At 48.4% G+C, this 21,412-nt stretch overlaps 1 protein-coding gene across 1 annotated transcript in view; it reads left to right on the forward strand.

Annotated features, from left to right (window-relative positions):
• The window catches only part of LOC138250283 (kyphoscoliosis peptidase-like), a 398,104-nt gene that overhangs the window by 75,204 nt on the left and 301,488 nt on the right, over positions 1–21,412 (forward strand). Inside the window, exon 2 of the mRNA XM_069205011.1 lies at positions 14,464–15,192. Within this exon, the coding sequence (XP_069061112.1) occupies positions 14,473–15,192 (720 nt within the window). The 5' untranslated portion in view covers positions 14,464–14,472. The remainder of the gene's footprint in view (positions 1–14,463; positions 15,193–21,412) is intronic.

Consider the following 21,412-nt stretch of genomic DNA (forward strand, 5'->3'; position numbering starts at 1 on the left):
ACCTCGCACAGCTGCCCTAGCAAAGGGGCGTCCCGGCGCTTTGAGAAGGTAAACACAACACAGCACTAAAAACGGGCAAAAGAAGAAAGAACACAACAAATAAGCTTACACAAATAAAAAGGTCTTAATAGCACGTCTAAACTGAAGGAGCTCATCAATAGCCCGGATTTGTGGAGGAAGAGAATTCCACCAACACGCTGCCAGGACTCGAAAGGAGCGGCCCCCAATTCTGCTCAGCTTAAAGCGCGGAACCACTGCTAAGTTCTGGCCTAACGATCTAAGAGTGCGAGAGGGAACATAAGGAATCAGCAATTTCTCCATGATTTGCGGGGAAGTACCCTTTAAGATTTTAAATGCAAAACAGAGAACCTTAAATCTAATCCCCTGTTGCACAGGGAGCCAGTGGAGAGAGCGCAGAGTATTGGACACCGAACATCGCCTGGGGAGACCAGTCACCAGTCGGGCCGCAGCGTTTTGAACCCGCTGGAGCTGCCGAAATTCTGACTGGTTTATCCCCGCCAATAGGGAGTTGGCATAGTCCAACCTAGACAGCACTGATGCTTGAACCACCAGCTGTCTTGTAGGTGCATCAAAGAAATTGAGGATAGGTCGAAGTCCTCTGATGATGCCATAGCAAGAAGCCGCCACCTTCTTGGTATGACAGATGAAACTCAGAGAAGAATCAAACCATACCCCCAAGTTTTTTATCTCAACCACTGGGAGGGGAGTCACACCCAACTCCGAAGGCCACCATTTATCATCCCACAAAACCACCTGTTTACCAACCACCATAATCGCCGTCTTTTTGGTGTTTAACTGGAGACAGTTGGATTTCATCCAGTTAGCCACTTCCCGCAGACCATCACAAAACCTGGGAGCCTCCAGGTCTGAGTCCCCACTCAGTGTGACCGCCAGCTGCATATCATCTGCGTAGGACACCATGGTTAGGCCCCACCGCTTGACGACCGCAGCCAACGGTCTCACATACAGATTGAAAAGGGTGGGACTCAGTGAAGACCCTGTGGGACTCCCTGGTCTAACGGGTAGAATGACGACTTACCGGGCGGGATCGCAACCTGGAATGACCTATCCGTAAGGAAGGAACGAAACCAGTACAAGGCGGAGCCAGAGACGGCCACCTCCTCAAGACGCCGAACCAGAATTCCGTGCGAGACCGTGTCGAAGGCGGCACTAAGATCTAATAACAACAGTGCCGCCGTCCGACCGGAATCCATCACGGAGCGCAGATGCTCGACCATCGAGAGGAGGGCCGTCTCTGTACTATGACCCGCGCGGAACCCGTTCTGGGTAGGATCAAGAATGTTAAACCTACCAAGGTGGTCTGTAAGAGTGGCATTCACATGGGCCTCTGCTATTTTCGTGGCCCAAGGAAGAAGGGAGATAGGGCGGTAGCTTTCAGGTTTAAGGGGGTCAAGGGTCGCCTTCTTCAGAATTGGCGTAACTACTGCCTGCTTCCATCTAGCGGGAACCACTCCAGAAGAAAGGGACAGGTTGATCAAGGACAGTACCGGGGAGCGGCAAACCGGTGCCAGAGTCTTAAGTTGGGCCGGTTTCAACGGGTCAGCCGGAGAGCCAGACTTAATTTTGGCGCTGAGATAGTCAAACATCTCCAGAGATAAGGGGGGTAAGATGGAAAGACATTCCCCCTCACCTAAGGTGCGACCAACCTGCTCTAGCATCAGGGAACCCGTTGGGAAAGTGCGATAGATGGCTTGCACTTTTTCATAAAAGAAAGAGGCCAGACCCTCACAGTGTGAATCCGAGCATAATTCCCCTGCAATTACTCTCTTCGCCATCAGGTCCTTTAATACTTCAAAAATAAGTTTTGATGGATTGGTAGAATTCTGAAACTGTTGAGCATAAAAGGAGGCACGAGTTTGACACACTGCCCTGTGATAAATCTTAATTTTAGCAAGATAACATATTTTCAGATCAGAGTCATATGACTTCCTCCATAGTCTTTCGGCCTGTCTACAGACCCTCTTAAGAGATGCCAAGGAAGTGTCATACCAAGGGCTCGGCTCCTTCCGGTGACACTTAGACCAACACATAGGAATCAGAGAATCGAGGGCACCAGAAATCCACTCACAGAAGGAGTCGTATCCACAATCGACCTCGGTGAGCGGACCTAAAGGAGCCTTCTCGAGCTGATGATAGAAATCTTCCAGACTTAATTTGTTCCAATGTCGTTTAAGAGCAAATCTATCCTGAGATACAAAAGGAGAGTCAGACAGAGAGCATGCCATTTTCACCAGCATGTGGTCTGTCCAGACCAACTGAGAGGAACCAAGAACTCTGAGACCTTCTAAATTTGTGAAGAACGGGTCAAGAATATGACCACCTTTATGTGTGGGGAAGGTAATCATCTGCGAGAGCTGTAAAGCCTCAAGATCCGCCAAAAAGCTCCTAATAGTAGGTAAGGAAGGACAGTCCAAATGGAGATTAAGATCTCCCACAACATTAAAATTTGCGCATCCTAGTGCCTCTATGCTAATATACTCAGGAAGAGCAGCCCTAAAAACAGAATCACAGCCCAGAGGCCGGTAAATTAATAACCCAGAGAGGGTAAACTGATGACTAAACGCTATTTTAAATAGGGCACCCTCACACCCCAAAAGTTCAGCGGCTTTCCACTGACAGGGATAACACCGTTTGGTGACCATCGCAATACCTCCACCTCTAGTCGTACGATTTAAAGTAAAAATAGCATATTCTGGGGGAAAAGCTAAGTTAGTTATCGAGGAGTCAGAGTCCTGGAGCCACGTTTCCGTCAGAAAAAGCACATCCGGCAAACCATCAGCAAGAAGGTCGTAAATCTCCTGATAGTGCTTTACCACAGATCTGACGTTTAAGCTCCAGATACTCAAGTCCCGTTGTCCTATCCTCTTTACAGCAGGCCCTAAGGAGCGTATAAGGGAAGGGGGTTCCAATGACCATACACCGCACCTACAGTGATATGGGCCACACAACGGGCCTACAGGCGGACACTCGCAACGTGTACATTGACCCCGAAGGGCCAATAAATCGGACCTACTATAGGTTCTCAAACGAACAGTCATGATTACCAGGTCCAGAGTTCTGCCACGAGCCGCGCTTCCTTAGCGCAGACGGGTGCAGACGGGCAGGACTCTGGCACGACTCCGGCACAGCGAAGGCACACCCGCTGCGCGTATCCGCTGCGCGGTGGGGGGGAGCTTTAAATAGGCGTCCCTACACTCAGCCGGAGCGCTAGACCGCTCGTCAGCAACCCCACCCAGAGTGATCACCACTCCAAGATGGCGCCCAAAATCAATACCCCAGAGACCGGACCCGCCAAACAGCGGTGGGAGAACCGATTAGAGTGCAGGTAAGGGGGTTACAATAAGTCCTATAAAATCAGGACAATAAACAACTAAAAAAGAACACAAATAGTTATAAAGGTAGCTTTTAAAATAATATCGCAATATAGAGGCGCATAACGAGATTCAAAGCGCGAGTACCTTCTCTGTGCACACAGAAAGAGGAAGTAACAAGGAAAAATACAACTATTTCTCCTTGTTACCCCTCTCGTGGGGAGGCGTATCTTTTTAGCGCAATGCCAGGTTTACCTGGTTTGGTAAATCTAGAAATGTGTCAAAAACCATGGGAGTTGTGTGGGAACACCAACACAGTGCCCATGGAAAGCCTCACTTGGGCAGAGTAAGCCAACGCACCGATTTGCTTGGCCTTGCCTTATTCCGTATTTTTGAAGTCATTCAAAGCCACACAAAGTGGCTTAAAAATGTGAGTTGGTGGTTTGCGCCACACATACGTGGTGCAAATATGGCACAAACCGCTCATAAATTTGCCCCTACACTTCAAATTTTAAACCAAATTGCCTCATAAACCAATAGGCCCAACACACTTCGAGATCACTGACAGGTCAGCCCCAAGATCACCTTAGCACAGACCCCAGTCTCTCCTAGTTTCACTGACACTCCCTACTAAAGGCTTTCCCTAGCAGTCCAAACTGGAAAAAGTGACGTCTGAACATCAGCCCTCAATAGGAAGGGTCGTTTTACATCCATTGTCTGAGGGCCCAATACCCAAGAGGTCAAAGGGTTCCAGTGGCAGTGCCAGCACAGGTTCCGCTGGTGGAAACATGGCAGTAACCCTGACTCTAAACAGAGCAGAGAGAGCATGCATTTAGTCGACAGGGTACTTTGACTCACTTGTGGCGGACTATCATGTCCACCACCCTCTCAATAAGCCCATAAATATTTTATCCTCCCAAAGTTGAGATGGTTCTTTCCATTATTAATAGTGAAATTATAGGTTCAGAACATAGTTGTAAAGGTAAATTGTCTTGTGTGGGTGCCAAAGCCAACCATAAATACAGACTGCATCTGAACAGTTTTAGGAAAATGTGCCCAAAAGTTTTTGGTGCCTATTGGGGGTTCCAGGCAAGCCAGACATTTCCTGCACAACTAAAGATATTGACTTTCAGGACAAGTTAAAAGCTCTAGCATTTTTCCTCTGAATATTGCCGAGCAATCTGGCCCCTCAAATACCAGATCCTCAGTAGCCCTGTACTTTCAGACCTGGGGTGTAGCACCCTGAAAGCTTCACCTTTTACTTGAGTGGGCCTCCTGTTCATTTTGTTAGTTGATTTTTTGGATGACTTTACTTTTGGAGACTGATTTTATTTCATGCAAACCCGCCGATCTGTATTTCCTTCAACCCAGGGTCACTGAGAAAACTAGAAAGAGGACATACCTTCCCAAAATGCAAATAAAGTTCTACTCATTTTCATAGAAACATCTCTTATTGTTTATAGAGTTTATTGTGTGAATTTAATTTAAGAACTTTTATCAGGGCTCTGGGGCTGTCAGTGGTTACTTTGTAGTGTCATTTACCACTAGTGTCTCAGGGCATCAGGTACTATTGAATTCCAATTGGACAAACACATTTTTCTCTTTTGTATAATTGGCTTTTTATGGAAGTAGTGAAAGAGGCTTGGAATTCAGGCTCTTTAAATCATAAATATTAACATCCAATAAATACAGTGCCAAATATGTGTTATAGCTTTGAACAAAAACATTTATTAAGAAGTAGGAAGCAGGACAAGCAAATATATTATTTAGAAGATCCTGTGGGGCAGCACATGACTTGAAACTCAAATATATCACTTACCTAGTGAATCACTAAGAGAAAAATGCTGTAAGCCCAATGTTATCCGATGGAGAAATGTTTTAATATCCTTGTCAGACTCTGGTAACTCTTCCGCTCCAATTACTACGGCCAGACAATGTGTCGGCAGTGCCTCATACACACACACTTAAAAAAACAAAGGTTACAGGGACGTTATAGTTAGACTCACATTTTAAATGTACAAAACCATAGAAATTCACCTGTTATAGTTTGAGTTATCTCAAGTAACTGTAACTCGTGCTCTAAGGTAACTATTCATCACGCCCCCACCATGCACAGTTTTTTTGTCAGGAATGTTACTGTACATATTACATTGATAATTTCAATGACGGTGTCAAGATCTCATGAGTGGCATAATTCGTGGGGTAACTGGCAGTGCATGGTGAGGGTGTGAGCTTTAGTTACCCTAGGGCACGAGATACAGGGCCAAATGTACGTATGTTTTGAATTGCGAGTTCCTAATTGCGATTCTATGCAAATCACAATTAGGAAATCGCAATTTCAAATGTTCGAAACTCGTTTGGGTTTCATTTGCGATTCCCAGTGGGCCACAAATACACCTACCTCATTAATATTCATGAGGTAGGTCTTGCTTCTTTGTGGCCTACTGGAAATCTGAAACATACACTGGGATGGTGGCCTGCAGGCCACCATATATGTGATTGTTTTTAAATAAAGCAATCTTTTTTTTTCTAAATGCAGTCCATTTTCCTTAAAGGAAAACGGTCTGCATTTATAAAAAGAAAATTAAAAGTTTTCTTTTCATTTTTTAAGAGTTGGCAGTGGTCTGTGGTGCCACTGCCTGCTCTTAAAAAAATATTTTGCAGACATTCATGGGACCCCTTACCATATGCAAATGGGTTACCACAAATTTGGAATTGGTAGTAACCTGCAAATGTTTTGTGACCACATTTCCGTCACAAAACATTCAAACATACCAATGCGATTCGAATTTAGGAAGGGCCGCCCTAAACATGCCATTGGTAATACAGAATTACAATGCCAAATTGTGATTTGATAAGAAGTTACCAAATCGCAATTTCCATTTGAACATTCTAAACAGCTTTTTAGTGGTCGCATGGACCATTTGCGTCCGTTAAAAAGCTTTGATCATCTGGCCCATAGATACTTGAGATAACTTTAACTATAACAGGTGAATAGCTATGGTTTTGTACGTTTAAAATGGGAGCCTAACTATAACATCTCTGTAACATTTGTTTTTTTAAAGTACATTTCTATGTTTTTTTAAGTCTATTTCCTAATCCTTAACATACCTGTAACCTTTGTTTTTTTTCAGTGAATTTCTATGATTTTTTTAACATAAAGTAATTTTCATTACTATACATTAATCCAGCCAGGCCCTGCGGCCATCCCCTTACAACGACCCAACCTTGTGCAACGCACGTCCAAAGGCCGTGTGCGGTGTGGTTGGCTGCAGGGTCTGGCCTACGGCCAGTCCCTGCAACTAACTCCCCTAACCACTCAACCCCTCGCTGTGCACAGCCTTTGGCCATATGCAGCAGGAGTTGGCCAGGTCCGTGCCGCCCGCTCCTCTGGCCAATTTCAGCCCGGGACTCCAGCCACTGGACCCAGCTTTGTAAAATATTTTATTTTTGGGAAGGGGGTCCAATTTTGGCCTCGGAGATCCCATCCCCTGGGGCCAGTGTCAATATATTAATTCTCTGGGGGGGAGAGAAGCCCTGTGGCCCCCTTCTTGGGCTGGCCTCAGCCCCGGGGACCCCCTCCCCCGGGGTGATGTCTAAATTTGTTTTGGGAGGGATGGGGGCTGCGTGGCCCCCTTCCCCAGGCTGATCTCGGCCCTGGGGACCCCATCCCTCAGGGCCCGGCCTAATTATTTAACTTTTGGGGGGTAAATGGGGCTGCACAGCTCCCCTCCCTAGGCCGATCTCGGCCCCGGGGATCCTATCCACGGGGACCGGCCAGATGACCTGGGTGCCACTCAGGGCATCCAGTGACAGCGCTGGGGACCGCAGGTGGAGCTGAAGGCCCCTGCAGTCCAGGCCTGCTCTATACCTCCTGTGGGAGCCGGCATTGCTGTCACAGAGAGGGAGCTGCTAAAGTAGCTCCCTTTCTGTGAGAGCAGTTTCCTCTGTTTACCTGCCTGCATTTTTGCGCGCCCCCCCCAAACCTGAAATATCCTTCGGGAGGTTGTGGTTCCTTGGACTGCGGGGGGCAGGTGGCCTCCAGCCCTGTATTTCAATGTTTTTTATTAGCGCCTCGGGGAGGCGGTGGTCCCCGTGGCCACTGCATTGATTATTTCAATGACCCTGGCCCACCTGGGGGCCTCACAAAAACAAGCACAGGCGTCTACGCTTGTTTTATTTTTTTTTCCCCCTGAGATTCATGGATCAGCTGTGATTCTAGGCAAAAAAAGTTAACAAAATGCTTTTTTGCCTTGGGTGTGGTCCCTCTGGGACCCCAGCACCATAGCTAAGGGGTCAGGGTGTCCGTACACTGGCCCCTTTTGTTTTTTTCATCTTTTGTATGGAACTCGGCTGAAGCTGAGTGCCTACATGGCTGCCAACACTTCCTTCTTGAAGTTTTGGCAGCCAATCAGATTTCAGCACAAAATCGGGAGGGTTTTGCAGAGCCTTTGCATCCCTAAATATACAAATTTGATTTTTCTTTAATTAATTAAAACCTATTGAATGGATTTACACCAAATAACAAAAAGGTAGCTTCCTAGACCAAGAGCTACCTTTCTGACAAATCTGGTGTAATTCCGTCCAGTGGTTTGGGCGTTATCGCTGTTCAAAGTACCTATGGAAAATTGAAATAGGAAAAAGCATTTTGGGACACCCCCTTTTTTCGGTCCCTGCTTAACGGATCACCCCAAAACCTTCCAGACAGCAGCTCATGCAAGCGTCCAATTTCTTTGGAAAATTTTGTGAAGATTCCTCACCCGGCGCCAAAGATATTCACAAGTAAAAAAAATGCTTTTTCTATAGAAACTAGGTTCTAATTATAAGTACCTAGTGGCACAAAAGTTTCCAAAAAAGTGCCTTTAAAAGTCATGTTGTGTATGGGAAGTTTCGGAGTGATCCGTCAAGAGGGGCCAAGAAAAAGTGGTGGGGGGTCAAAAAAATGTGCGTTTCCCATGTTAATTTCTTTAGACTCTTTAGACATGCCTGCAGCCCAAACTGCTGGACAGAATTACACCAAATTTGGCAAAAAGGTAGCTTTTTGTCTGCAGATCACCCTTTGTATTATTTAGAGTAAATACATTCAGTAGTTTTCGAGATATTAAAGGAAATCCAAATTTGTATATCCAGGGTTGCGACGGCTTTTCAATAGTCCTGATCTCGACTGAGATTTTATTGGCTGCCAATACTTCAACCTGGAAGTGTTGGCAGCCATTTTGGGACTTGTCTTTAGCTTGATGAGATGCTTCAGAAAGCAGGAAGCTACTGTTAAAGCAGCTCCGTGCTTGCTGAAGCAATGCCACCATGTGAGAAGCCTTAAGGCTTCCCCGTGGTGCCAGATAGCCCATAAAGGGCATTGTGCAAAATAAAAATAAATAAATAAATGTGTAGGGACCGCGGAAGAGCTAACAAAAAGAAAGCTATAGCTACGTGTGAAGGTTAAGGCCCTTCACATTGAGCACTCAGGGGTCAAGTCCACCCGGACTCACTTCCCGCTTTTATTTTATTTTTAAGTACAAATTATTTTAATTTTTAAAAATGATAGTTACATTTGTTATTTTAAATTGTACAGAAATATCTAATTCTAAATATATCATACACCAAAGCCTAAAGAACTCTCTGTCTCTCCCTCTCACTTTCTTTCTCTCTTTTTATCTGTTTCTCTTTCAATCAATTTTACCCACTCACAGGCCCACTCAGACCCTCATGCACCCACTCACAGATCCACTCAGAGCCTTGTGCACCCACTCAAAACCCCAGTCAGACCCTCATGCACCCACTCACAGACCCACTCAGACAGTTACGCACCCACTCACACACACTCACTCTCACACACCCACTCACAGACCCACTGATAGCCTCATGCACCCACTCACAGACCTGCGCACACACTGATGCACCCACTAAAACACTGATGTACATACTCTCATACTAGATAGAAACTCTAACAGCAACTCGCACACCCAGATACGCCCTCTCACATCTATTCTGACACCCAGAGAGGCCATAGCCAACTTCCGCCGCACACGGCCAAAGGGCCATGCACAGAATGGAGTTGGGTGGTTGGCTGCAGGGTCTAGCTGCAGGCCTGGTCTTGCTGGCAACCTCTGCTTTGCATGGTCGATGGCAGTGCTCGGTGCAAGATTGGGTGCTTACAGGGGGTTGGCCCCAGGGTCTGGCTGCAGGCCAACCGCCACTGCTCACGGCCGAAGGCCATGTGGGGCAGTGGTTGGATTAACATATAGTGATAAAAACTAATATATGGTTAAAGAAAAATAGAAATTCACTGAAAAAAAACAAAAGTTACAGGGATGTTATAGTTAGGAAACTGAATTAAATAAAAACATAGAAATTCACTTTAAAAAACAAAGGTTACAGGTACTGTTAGAAATGGGGTCTTTGGTTGGCAATCAGTTGGCAAGGACCCTCCCTCACACCTGGTTAACCCCCGCTCACCCCCTTGGTAGCTGGCACGAGCAGAAAGGCTTAATCCAGAGGCAATGTGTAAAGTATTTGTACTAACACACACAGTAATACAGTGAAAACACTACAAAATGGACACCACACAGGTTTAGAAAAAAAGTAAATATCTAAAAAAACAAGACCAAATACGAAACAAATCCGACATACACAATTAAAGATATGAATTTTTCAATAAAGGCACAAAAATAGTGCCTAGAGGCACAAATACTGCAATTTGATGTTAAAGAGGTGTTGTGACGGAGTTGTTTCCCACAATGCAATGCCACTGGCACCGGTTATGGAGTCCCATGGACCCCCAGGTACAGTACCTTAAGCAAAAAGTGAAGAAACAAGCCAGTGTATGGAGTCGGAAGCAAGGTGTCACTGGATCCAAGGCGGAGTTGGTTCCAGAGTTGGGGGGCGAAGGAGCGGAGACTTCGTGAAGAGGCGTCTGGTCCTTGCTGCAGAGTGGTGGAAGTGAGGCAGCATAGGTTGCGAGGTGTCGGTCCCTGGGCACCTCTGGCAGGGTTGAGGTCCGATGAAGTCAAGGCAATGTGGGGCAACCTCATGGGGTTGCGATCACCCCACTGGGCCTCAAGCGCTGCGACATAGTTGGGTTTCCGACCCTTCGATCTCACGGGTTCTCGGGAACATCAGCAACTGCATCGACATTGGACCTGCATTGACGGTGGAGTTGTCACGCCTCGGCGATGACCACGAATCCAGGTGCAGGTGGTGTCACAGGTTTCGTGCAGCGGTTTCATTTGCGAAGTCGCACGGAGTTGTCCAAAGTAATTTCACAGGAAATTTCACTAGATTTCACTTCAGGGGCCCAGGAACTGGAATGGCACCCTCTGGCAAGCTAGAGTCCACAGCAAGCATACTCAGAGACTGGTTTATGAAGTCTTTGCTGTCCCTGAGACGTCAAAACAGGAGGCAAGCTCAGTCCAGTCCCTTGGAGATACTTCTCAAGCAGGAATATACCACGAAGTCCGGACTTTGTTTCCTTTCTCAGGCAGAAGCAGCAACTGCAGGATAGCCCAACAAAGCACAATCACAGACAGGGAAAGCACTTCTCCTTCAGCTCCTCACCTCTTCTCCTGTCAGAGGTTCAGCTCGAATCTTGAAGTAATCCAAAAGTCTGGGGTTTTGGGTCTAATATTTATACCCCTTTCTGCCTTTGAAGCTGCCCAACTTTAAAAAAAAAGTCTCTGTTGTTTAAAGGATCCTGCCTTTCCCAGGCCAGGCCCCAGACACACACCAGGGGGTTGGAGACTGCATTGTGTGAGGGCAGGCACAGCCCATTCAGGGGTAAGTAACCACTCCTTCCTCCACTCTAGCCCAGATGGCCCATCAGGATATGCAGGCTACACCCCAGCTCCCTATGTGTCACTGTCTAGTGGAGATTCACAAACAGCCCAACAGTCAGTCTGACCCAGATAGGGAATACACAAGCATGCAGAGTCACAGAATGGTCTAAGCAAGAAAATGTCCTCTTTCTAAAAGTGGCATTTTCAAACTGACAATTTAAAAACCAACTTTACCAAAATATGTATTTTAAAATTATGAGTTCAGAGGCCCCAAACTCCAGATCTCTGTCTGATCCCAAAGGGAAACTGCACTTAAACATTATTTAAAGGCAGCCCCCATGTTAACCTACGAGTAAATGTCCTACTGTTAACATACACCGCACCCTGCCCAAGGGGCTACCTAGGGCCTACCTTAGGGGTGCCTTACATGTATAATAAGGGAAGATTTAGGCCTTTAAACATAGAAAACCTTAGAAATTCACCAGTTATAGAGTTACCTCAAGTAACTACAACTCGTGCCCTCGCCATGCACTGCTAATGCCCCACAAATTACTGCACTCATGACATCTTTGATAACACCATTGACAATATCTATGTAATATTTGCAGTAAAAAAAATTGCCGATAAAACTGTGCATGGAGGGGGCGTGAGTTATAAGTACCTTATGGCACGAGTTACTTTGTACATTGAAAATGTGAGCCTAACTATAACGTCCCTGTAACCTTTGTTTTTTTAAGTGCAATATATGTATATGTATATATATATATATATAAATATATATATATATATATACACACTCCAGGGTCAGCAAATCCTTACAGACCCTTGCCTCAAAACTGACGTGAAGAATCACTGACTTGAGGCAAAGGTGGCCATAGGCTCTTGAAGCATCCCACTGAATCAGGACGGAATGAACTAATAAAAAAAGACTGCTGCAAGATATAGCAGGTTTATTAACCCCAGCAGTTTTCTGCAGATTCTCACTGCCTTCTTGGTGGCTCCAGCTGTCACCTCATGTCTGTAACTGCGGGGATCCCATTTTGCATTGCTCAGCACTACAGTAAGTGGCATGAAGGGACGCCAGGAATTGTCAGAGGAGTGAAGCATCAGTAGCCCATACATCTCCCTCTGCTCAGCCAAAGTTCTTTGCTTCATTTAGAGAGTCAGGTGGAGACACCTACCAGGAATCCCTCACTCCACCTTTCCTCCCACAACTCCACTGTCAACTCCCAGAGACGAGAGGGGGAAGGATGCTGCAACCATCACCCACAGCCTCTGCCTCCCTTACTGTCCTGCATAATCCACAAATCCCGAGCAAGGCAGGGGAGAGGTTGCAGATTAGGACATTGTAATGTTGACAACAGCTGCTGTTCCATTGTCTTCAGTCGAGCCTTCAACTGCCCATTGATCTAATATAGTTTATTTGTGACATCACAATACCCACTGCCATGGCCAGTGGACATTGAGAAAAGCAAATTCCTGAGTAGATCACTCACCTGCCAATTAAACTATTTGATGAATGCCTAGATGTCCATATCTACTTCTACTCAACTTCCTATCTTGAAAATTCACTGTCATTCACTGTTTCTGATAAATTGTTTATTGATTGTACTGCTGGGGTTCAATGCAGCTGGCCAGGAATCTATCTGCCTATGCATTTTTTAACCACAGGCAGAGACATTTTAAGAGTATTTAATTGCAGAAAATACAAGCTGACCAATGATTTGTTTATTTTGTTAGATTGGAATCCACATCCATATCTACTTCTACTCAACTTCCTATCTTGAAAATTCACTGTCATTCACTGTTTCTGATAAATTGTTTATTGATTGTACTGCTGGGGTTCAATGCAGCTGGCCAGGAATCTATCTGCCTATGCATTTTTTAACCACAGGCAGAGACATTTTAAGAGTATTTAATTGCAGAAAATACAAGCTGACCAATGATTTGTTTATTTTGTTAGATTGGAATCCACATCCATTTCTACTTCTACTCAACTTCCTATCTTGAAAATTCACTGTCATTCACTGTTTCTGATAAATTGTTTATTGATTGTACTGCTGGGGTTCAATGCAGCTGGCCAGGAATCTATTTGCCTATGCATTTTTTAACCACAGGCAGAGACATGTTAAGAGTATTTAATTGCAGAAAATACAAGCTGACCAATGATTTGTTTATTTTGTTAGATTGGAATCCACATCCATATTTACTTCTATTCAACTTCCTATCTTGAAAATTCACTGTCATTCACTGTTTCTGATAAATTGTTTATTGATTGTACTGCTGGGGTTCAATGCAGCTGGCCAGGAATCTATCTGCCTATGCATTTTTTAACCACAGGCAAAGACATTTTAAGAGTATTTAATTGCAGAAAATACAAGCTGACCAATGATTTGTTTATTTTGTTAGATTGGAATCCACATCCATTTCTACTTCTACTCAACATCCTATCTTGAAAATTCACTGTCATTAACTGTTTATGATAAATTGTTTACTGATTGTACTGCTGGGGTTCAATGCAGCTGGCCAGGAATCTATCTGCCTATGCATTTTTTAACCACAGGCAGAGACATTTTAAGATTATTTAATTGCAGAAAATACAAGCTGAGCAATGATTTGTTTATTTTGTTAGATTGGAATCCACATCCATATCTACTTCTACTCAACTTCCTATCTTGAAAATTCACTGTCATTCACTGTTTATGATAAATTGTTTATTGATTGTACTGCTGGGGTTCAATGCAGCTGGCCAGGAATCTATCTGCCTATGCATTTTTTAACCACAGGCAGAGACATTTTAAGAGTATTTAATTGCAGAAAATACAAGCTGACCAATGATTTGTTTATTCTGTTAGATTGGAATCCACATTTCTTGTACATTGACTCCAGACAAAAAATATTGTCCTTATAACGAGCAAGATACCAATAGTTTAATGGGACTTTGGCTGGGGATACTATGGTAATGCATTATAGGAAATAAAATACATCCTTCACTTTTTAGCAAGGTAAACTGAGAACAACATGAGAGTCTAAGCTATACTATGGTGCATGGCTATCGAATATTGATGTAATACTTACTTGCAAACATTGAACTACCCCTTGGGTAACAGAGTGGCCTGGAATCACCTGTGAAGATGTCTTAGCTACTTGTTTGCAATGTGACATTCGATTACTTACCAAATGTAAACATAAGTGTAACATATCACATGCTGATTTGTTAATCACTTGAAACCAGCACATTCTGATTGGATACTAATTCTGGATTCTTCAAACGTCTGAGATATTGAGTTGATAAGCAAGCTCTAATTGAATATATGGTTTGACTTGTCTTTCTTTAGAGCGCACAGATGTCTACGCCGCCAGTACAAACAGAGAAATCACAAGAGGAGATGGGCGGCGGCAGCAGCATCTCTAAGAATTTCCACTTGGGGAAAGAACTTTCATTAAATGGTTCAATACCATCAAACGCCAACAGCAACAACCACAAAGGTACAAAAACCACAACATCCAAAAACACAAACTGCAAATTAAACTCAGTACAGACCAGAAGAGATTCCAGTCTGACAATCAACACGAATAACAAGTTCCTAGATTTGTGCAACGCAAACACGCCACCACAGCGCAGGCGTAAACCCAAAGAAGCCCAGCCTCTTGCTTTTCTGAAAAATGAGCAGAACAAACTTGAGAAAAAGGTTGTCCTTCCTAAAACAACCAAAGAATTGGGTGAACCTAAAGACACAACAGAGAGATCTATAAGCCCACCTAAGAAGAAAGTGTTTCAGTTTTGGGAAACCAAAGTTGGGCACATTGGCCATCCTGTTGAAGAACATCAGAGACGACAACTTGAGAAGCTTTGGTCGAAAGGAAAAGTGGACTGTCACGGCACAAAAAGTGAAGGCGGGTCCACCCATCCTGGAACAACCTCCCAAACTCATAATGTGGCTGACCCAGGGCAGCAGGAGCCAAACAAGACAGCAAAAAACCAGCGAGAGACCAGACAAAAACTCTTCTCAGGTGCAAAAGGATTCATGCATGTAGACAGTCGAGTGCTGGAAGTAAGCAAACAGGTACATTGAAGGATATTACACTGTTTTCATAGTATATTTTAGATTTCAGGAATTAAAATGAGCAAGCATTGGCAAAGCTAAAAGGGTTGGGTTTTATGGCCGCCTATGGAGCTATTGACTTTAACATTGCTTCCATACTCATGGTTCCTATGAAAAAGTTTTTACCCATACTTTAATTATTAATAAAATATTTTTAAAAACGTTCAGAGATGGTTGCCCTGGTATGCTTATGCGTGGAGGCGATCTGTACGTGGTTTTAGCATACTTTTTAGTAAAGACTAGGAAACCTCATTCTAAGACTCCCAGTGTAGCAGTGAATGTGAGGGATGTGGGTCACTGGAAGCAGCAATGAGCAGCTTGTTAGCAGTGCACGAGGAAGTGCTGGCCCAATAGGTTTGTCCTTGTCATTGTGTTTAGCAAGCCTTTGTGAACTGTTTTGTAAATGTAGTAAAAGAAATAACATTTTGGGTTGTAATAAGATTTATTGAAATCTGAATTTGTTTGGATATATTTAATAGATTTGTAATTGGCAAATAACACATCTTTATTACTGCCTAACTTAATTATACTAGTTTTATAAATCTCAAAACCCTCAGGGATTCCAATCTCTGATCATGTGGTCAAACAGAGATGTCTGTAGGGCAAAGAATAGTCCACTGACACCAACACTATTACACCATCTACCTCCATCGATTATTGATTTATTTTGATAGAAGCATTATGATTTTTTTAGAGACAACATTTGCATTTTCGAGCTGCTGCAGCAGCATGGACATCCACCCAGTGAGGTTACCGGCCAGCGGTGGCCTGTTATTAAGGGCGGAGGGTCCCCACCCTCTACATTTGTCCAAATACGAAGAGTTTCTGTCAGACTGAGCAAAGGTCAGTCTGACAGCCACTTGTCATGTTCAGGGCAGGCAGCCAAACCCTCTAATGTGCAGGCGCCTGGGTGCCTGAGCTGAACTTTGCCTGCTGAGGACTTCACAGCGCTATGGCGTGACCTCCTCAGCCCAACAAAGCGTTTAGTGGTCCTCCTCCTCTTGACAAGGGGGAGCATCCATGATAGCTCCAGACCTGGGCCTTTCAGCCTTAAGCCTTGAAGTTCCCAAGACTGAGGGGGTGATTCTAACCCTGGCGGTCGGTGTTAAAGCGGCGGCCAACCCGCCAACAGGCTGGCGGTAAAAAATATGGGATTCTGAGCCTGGCGGGAACCGCCAACACAGACAGCCACTTTAACACTCCGACCGCCACGGCGGTACAAACAAACATCGCGGCGGTCACCGCCAACAGCCAGGCGGCAGCCAATGTACCGCCCACACTATTCCAACTCACCAATCCGCCACCTTTTCCGGGGCGGGAGCACCGCCGATAAAAACACGGCGGAAACAGACTACGGACGGGAAAACGCTCACCACTACGCACTCCAGGAGGAAGGAGGACAGCATGGAACCCGAATTAAACATCCTACCTGCTCTCGTCTACCTTCTCATCTACCACGAGTACGAAGTCCGGCGCAGACGACAACGGTGAGTACTGCACCTACGACACACGGGAGGGGGAGGACGAAAGGTTACGGGCACACACATATGCGACCCCCCCCCCCCCAAGTATGTACACACCAATGCAGAGCAACAAGTCACAGTGACACCACCCAAACACCCCTGAAAAATGCTAGGACATAATCAAATTTGGAATAAATATTTATGTACCAAAAAGCTCCAGAAAATTATCGTACAACCATGAAAGATATTCACAAGAAAACTAATGACATACACATCAGTGTATAACTGAAGTAACAAGTCCTGCACATCCTACGAATTCATCATGTCCGTGGGCCAAAGTCTTGAGAAATAAGGGCAAAGCCCACACAGGAGACCTGAGTCCTTTGGAGAGAACACTGCAGGGGCATCAGATGTAAAAACTACAGGCACCTCAGGGGGAAGGGAAGGGGGGGGCACCACAGCCACATGAGTCCACGACGCCAGATCCACGAGGAGCCACCATGCCCACTGTACCATCCTGGGGAGTGCAAAGCCACAGTCTCTCAATGTCTCTACAGTGGGTGGGCTGCCCACTGGACCATCCTGGGGAGTGCAAAGCCACAGTCTCTCAATGTCTCTACAGTGGGTGGGCTGCCCACTGGACCATCCTGGGGAGTGCAAAGCCACAGTCTCTCAATGTCTCTACAGTGGGTGGGCTGCCCACTGGACCATCCTGTGGAGTGCAAAGCCACAGTCTCTCAATGTCTCTACAGTGGGTGGGCTGCCCACTGGACCATCCTGGGGAGTGCAAAGCCACAGTCCATCAGGTGGATGACAGTCTCCACTGGTCAAGGAGGAGGCATGGTGGGCACAGTGAACCATAAACAGTGATTGAGACAGCGGTGCCCAGCGGAGCGGTGCTTGAGATGAAGGGCCCAGCGGAGCGGTGCTTGAGACGGCGGTGCCCAGCGGAGCGGTGCATGACAGGAAGGGCCCAGCGGAGCGGTGCTTGAGACGGCGGTGCCCAGCGGAGCGGTGCTTGAGATGAAGGGCCCAGCGGAGCGGTGCTTGAGACGGCGGTGCCCAGCGGAGCGGTGCATGACAGGAAGGGCCCAGCGGAGCGGTGCTTGAGACGGCGGTGCCCAGCGGAGCGGTGCTTGAGATGAAGGGCCCAGCGGAGCGGTGCTTGAGACGGCGGTGCCCAGCGGAGCGGTGCTTGAGATGAAGGGCCCAGCGGAGCGGTGCTTGAGACGGCGGTGCCCAGCGGAGCGGTGCATGACAGGAAGGGCCCAGCGGAGCGGTGCTTGAGACGGCGGTGCCCAGTGGAGCGGTGCTTGAGATGAAGGGCCCAGCGGAGCGGTGCTTGAGACGGCGGTGCCCAGCGGAGCGATGCTTGAGATGAAGGGCCCAGCGGAGCGGTGCTTGAGACGGCGGTGCCCAGCGGAGCGGTGCATGACAGGAAGGGCCCAGCGGAGCGGTGCTTGAGACGGCGGTGCCCAGCGGAGCGGTGCTTAAGATGAAGGGCCCAGCGGAGCGGTGCTTGAGACGGCGGTGCCCAGCGGAGCGGTGCTTGAGACGGCGGTGCCCAGCGGAGCGGTGCATGACAGGAAGGGCCCAGCGGAGCGGTGCTTGAGACGGCGGTGCCCAGCGGAGCGGTGCTTGAGATGAAGGGCCCAGCGGAGCTGTGCTTGAGACGGCGCTGCACAGCGGAGCGGTGCTTGAGATGAAGGGCCCAGCGGAGCGGTGCTTGAGACGGCGGTGCCCAGCGGAGCGGTGCATGACAGGAAGGGCCCAGCGGAGCGGTGCTTGAGACGGCGGTGCCCAGCGGAGCGGTGCTTGAGATGAAGGGCCCAGGGGAGCGGTGCTTGAGACGGCGGTGCCCAGCGGAGCGGTGCATGACAGGAAGGGCCCAGCGGAGCGGTGCTTGAGACGGCGGTGCCCAGCGGAGCGGTGCTTGAGATGGCGGGGCCCTGTTCAGCGGTGCCTATCTCCACGGCGGGGCCCTGTTCAGCGGTGCCTATCTCCACGGCAGGGCCCTGTTCAGCGGTGCCTATCTCCACGGCGGGGCCCTGTTCAGCGGTGCTCTTCTGCACCGCGGGCCCTGTTCAGCGGTGCCTATCTCCACGGCGGGGCCCTGTTCAGCGGTGCTCTTCTGCACCGCGGGCCCTGTTCAGCGGTGCCTATCTCCACGGCGGGGCCCTGTTCAGCGGTGCTCTTCTGCACCGCGGGCCCTGTTCAGCGGTGCTCATCCAGCAGGTCAAGGGAGCCAGACCTGGCCTGGACTCCCGTCTCAGTTGCCCTCGGACCGTGACGTTTCTGGACCCTTCGGGGACGGACTCCTGGCCTCCTTAGTGTCCTCCTTCCCAGCTGGGATGTGGCATGTGGGGTCCACCTTCTCCGCGCTCCTGCTGCCCTTCCGCTCCTTTGATGGGGCTCTCGGGCCCTTGCCTCCCCTAGATGGTGTGGGTGGTGAAGTGGCCGCACATTGCTCCTTGGGGGCAGCCCTGTCGGTCCTCGCACGGCGACCCTTGTTTTTGCGGGTCCTCTTGCCGGGGGGGGGGGGGGCTGGACGTGTCCTTGCTGCTGATGGATGTGTCACTGCTGGCAAAGGGTGGGCTCCAGAACCCATGCACAACAGTGACACCCGAAGCTGGGCTGGTGGTGGCTGCGGTGCTCTTGGGACTCTTTGAAGATGGATGGGGGAGCTCATCGGGGGGAAAGAGGTCAAGGTTAGCCAGGAAAAGTTTTTTAGGGCCAAGGTAAAAGGGAGGAGAAGTGGAGATAGAAGTGGAGGTAGAGGAGGTGGTTGTAGGAGAGTCAGGTGTGCTGTCATTGGGTGAAGGTGCTGGTGCTGTAGGCTGTCGTGAGGTGGATGGCTGTTGGGTGGGTGGCTGCCTGCGTTTGTGTGTCTTGGAAGAGGGGGTGACAGACACAGTGGGAGAGGACACAGGGGACGTGTAAATGGCAGTGGGGGTGGTGACTGCACGAGTGTGGACTGTACTGGAGGGTGAGGTGGTGATGGAAGCACTGGCTGATGTTGGGGTGCATGCAGGTGTGAATGTAGACGTCACAGGGAGGGAGGAGGGAGACGAGGAGGAGGGGGATACAGGGGTGGGAGTGGCTGTTGGCATGTCTGCATCTGGGTGTTGCTTGGGTGAGTGTTTATGGGATCTGTGGTGCTTGTGTTTGGATGAGCTGCTCTTGGGTGTTGAGGTGTGTGCAGGCTGGTCTGATGGTGTGGATGGGATAGGCTGAATGACAGGAGACAGAGAAAGGCTGGAGGCAGTAAGAAGAGGGAGGCTGGAAACAGGGACAATGGCTGCCGTCAGTGCTGAGGCCAGAGCAGTGAACGCTCGTTGATGGGCAGCCTGACCCGAATGAATGCCCTCCAGGTACGCATTGCTCTGTTGCACCTCCCTTTGCACACCCTGGATGGCATTCAAAAGGGTCGTCTGGCCAACAATGAGCGTCCTTACCAGGTCAATGAGCTCCGCACTGAGGGCAGCAGGGGCAACAGGGGCAGGGGCTGAGGTGCCTGGGGCGAAGGAGACGCGCGCCTTCCTGGGCGAACCGGCACGGAGCGAAGACTGAGGGGCTGCTGGGAGGGCGGGGCTGGTGCGCTGGGTGGCGGCTGTACCTGTAGAGGCGGGGGGCATGGATGTTGCCGCCCCCGCTCGGGAGCTCCCGTCCGAGGACGTGTCGCTTTCGCTGCTCTCACCAGCGGTCCCCGTCGTGGTGCTCCCCTCGCCCTCCGGATCACTGGTGCCCTCGGTGTCTGTTCCTGGGCCCACCGGGGCCTTGTGTCCTGCAGCTCCCTCGTGCTCCGATGCCAAGTCTCCTCCGCCTGATGATGCTAATGCACACATGCACAAGAAGATGAAGAGAAAGGGTGGGGGGAGAAAAAAGAACACCAGGTTGAGTGCATGCAATGTCAACACCGTTGGCGGAGAGGACAGACACAGGAGCCTAATGCACTAAGCCGCGCATTCGGGGTACACTACTCAGTACTACTGACTAGGACAACAGGCCAAGAGACGTCAAACGCGCACATGGGAGATGCAGGACCTTCAATGGCTGTACTTGTCACCCTACCGAGGTGGGGGCCGGGGGCACAGGGCCATGCCTAAGGGAGAGGACTACACTACAGAAAGCGCCCTGGCCTAATGTCACCCACAGCCCTCCTCCCCCACCCAGACGCCTCCACTGCGCAGAAAGATAGGAGAATGTGCTGATACTCACCCCCTTGTGTCTGCTGTGATGTCTTAAAGCGCCCATCCAATTCTGGGTAAGCCACCGCCAGGATCCGGGACATCAGGGGGGTCATGGTGCGACTGGCACCCCTCCTAGGTTGGGAGGCCATCCCCAGCAGTGTTTCTGCGGTCTTCCTTGTTCCGTGGCTGATGTCCTCCCACCTCTTGCGGCAGTGGGTGCCCCGTCTGTTGTGGACCCCCAAGTTCCGAACTTCCTTGGCAATGGCACGCCAAATCTTGATCTTCTGATGGGCGCTGACCTATTTGACATGTACAGGGTGGAAAGGAGGAATTCATCAATGACCTGCATGTTAGATGTGATTGGCCCCCCCCACCAACTTTGCCATATGGCACATGCTCTCATGTGTCGGGCGTTGCACTCCTCATTCGCCCCCCACCCCACCACCTTAAATCCACCCCAATCCACACAGGCATAGCCCATTCCATGTGCACCCGGTGTACTCACTTGTTGGTCTGGAGGACCGTAGA

This window comes from Pleurodeles waltl, chromosome 1_2 (genome assembly GCF_031143425.1).
Source record: "Pleurodeles waltl isolate 20211129_DDA chromosome 1_2, aPleWal1.hap1.20221129, whole genome shotgun sequence".
NCBI lineage: Eukaryota > Metazoa > Chordata > Amphibia > Caudata > Salamandridae > Pleurodeles > Pleurodeles waltl.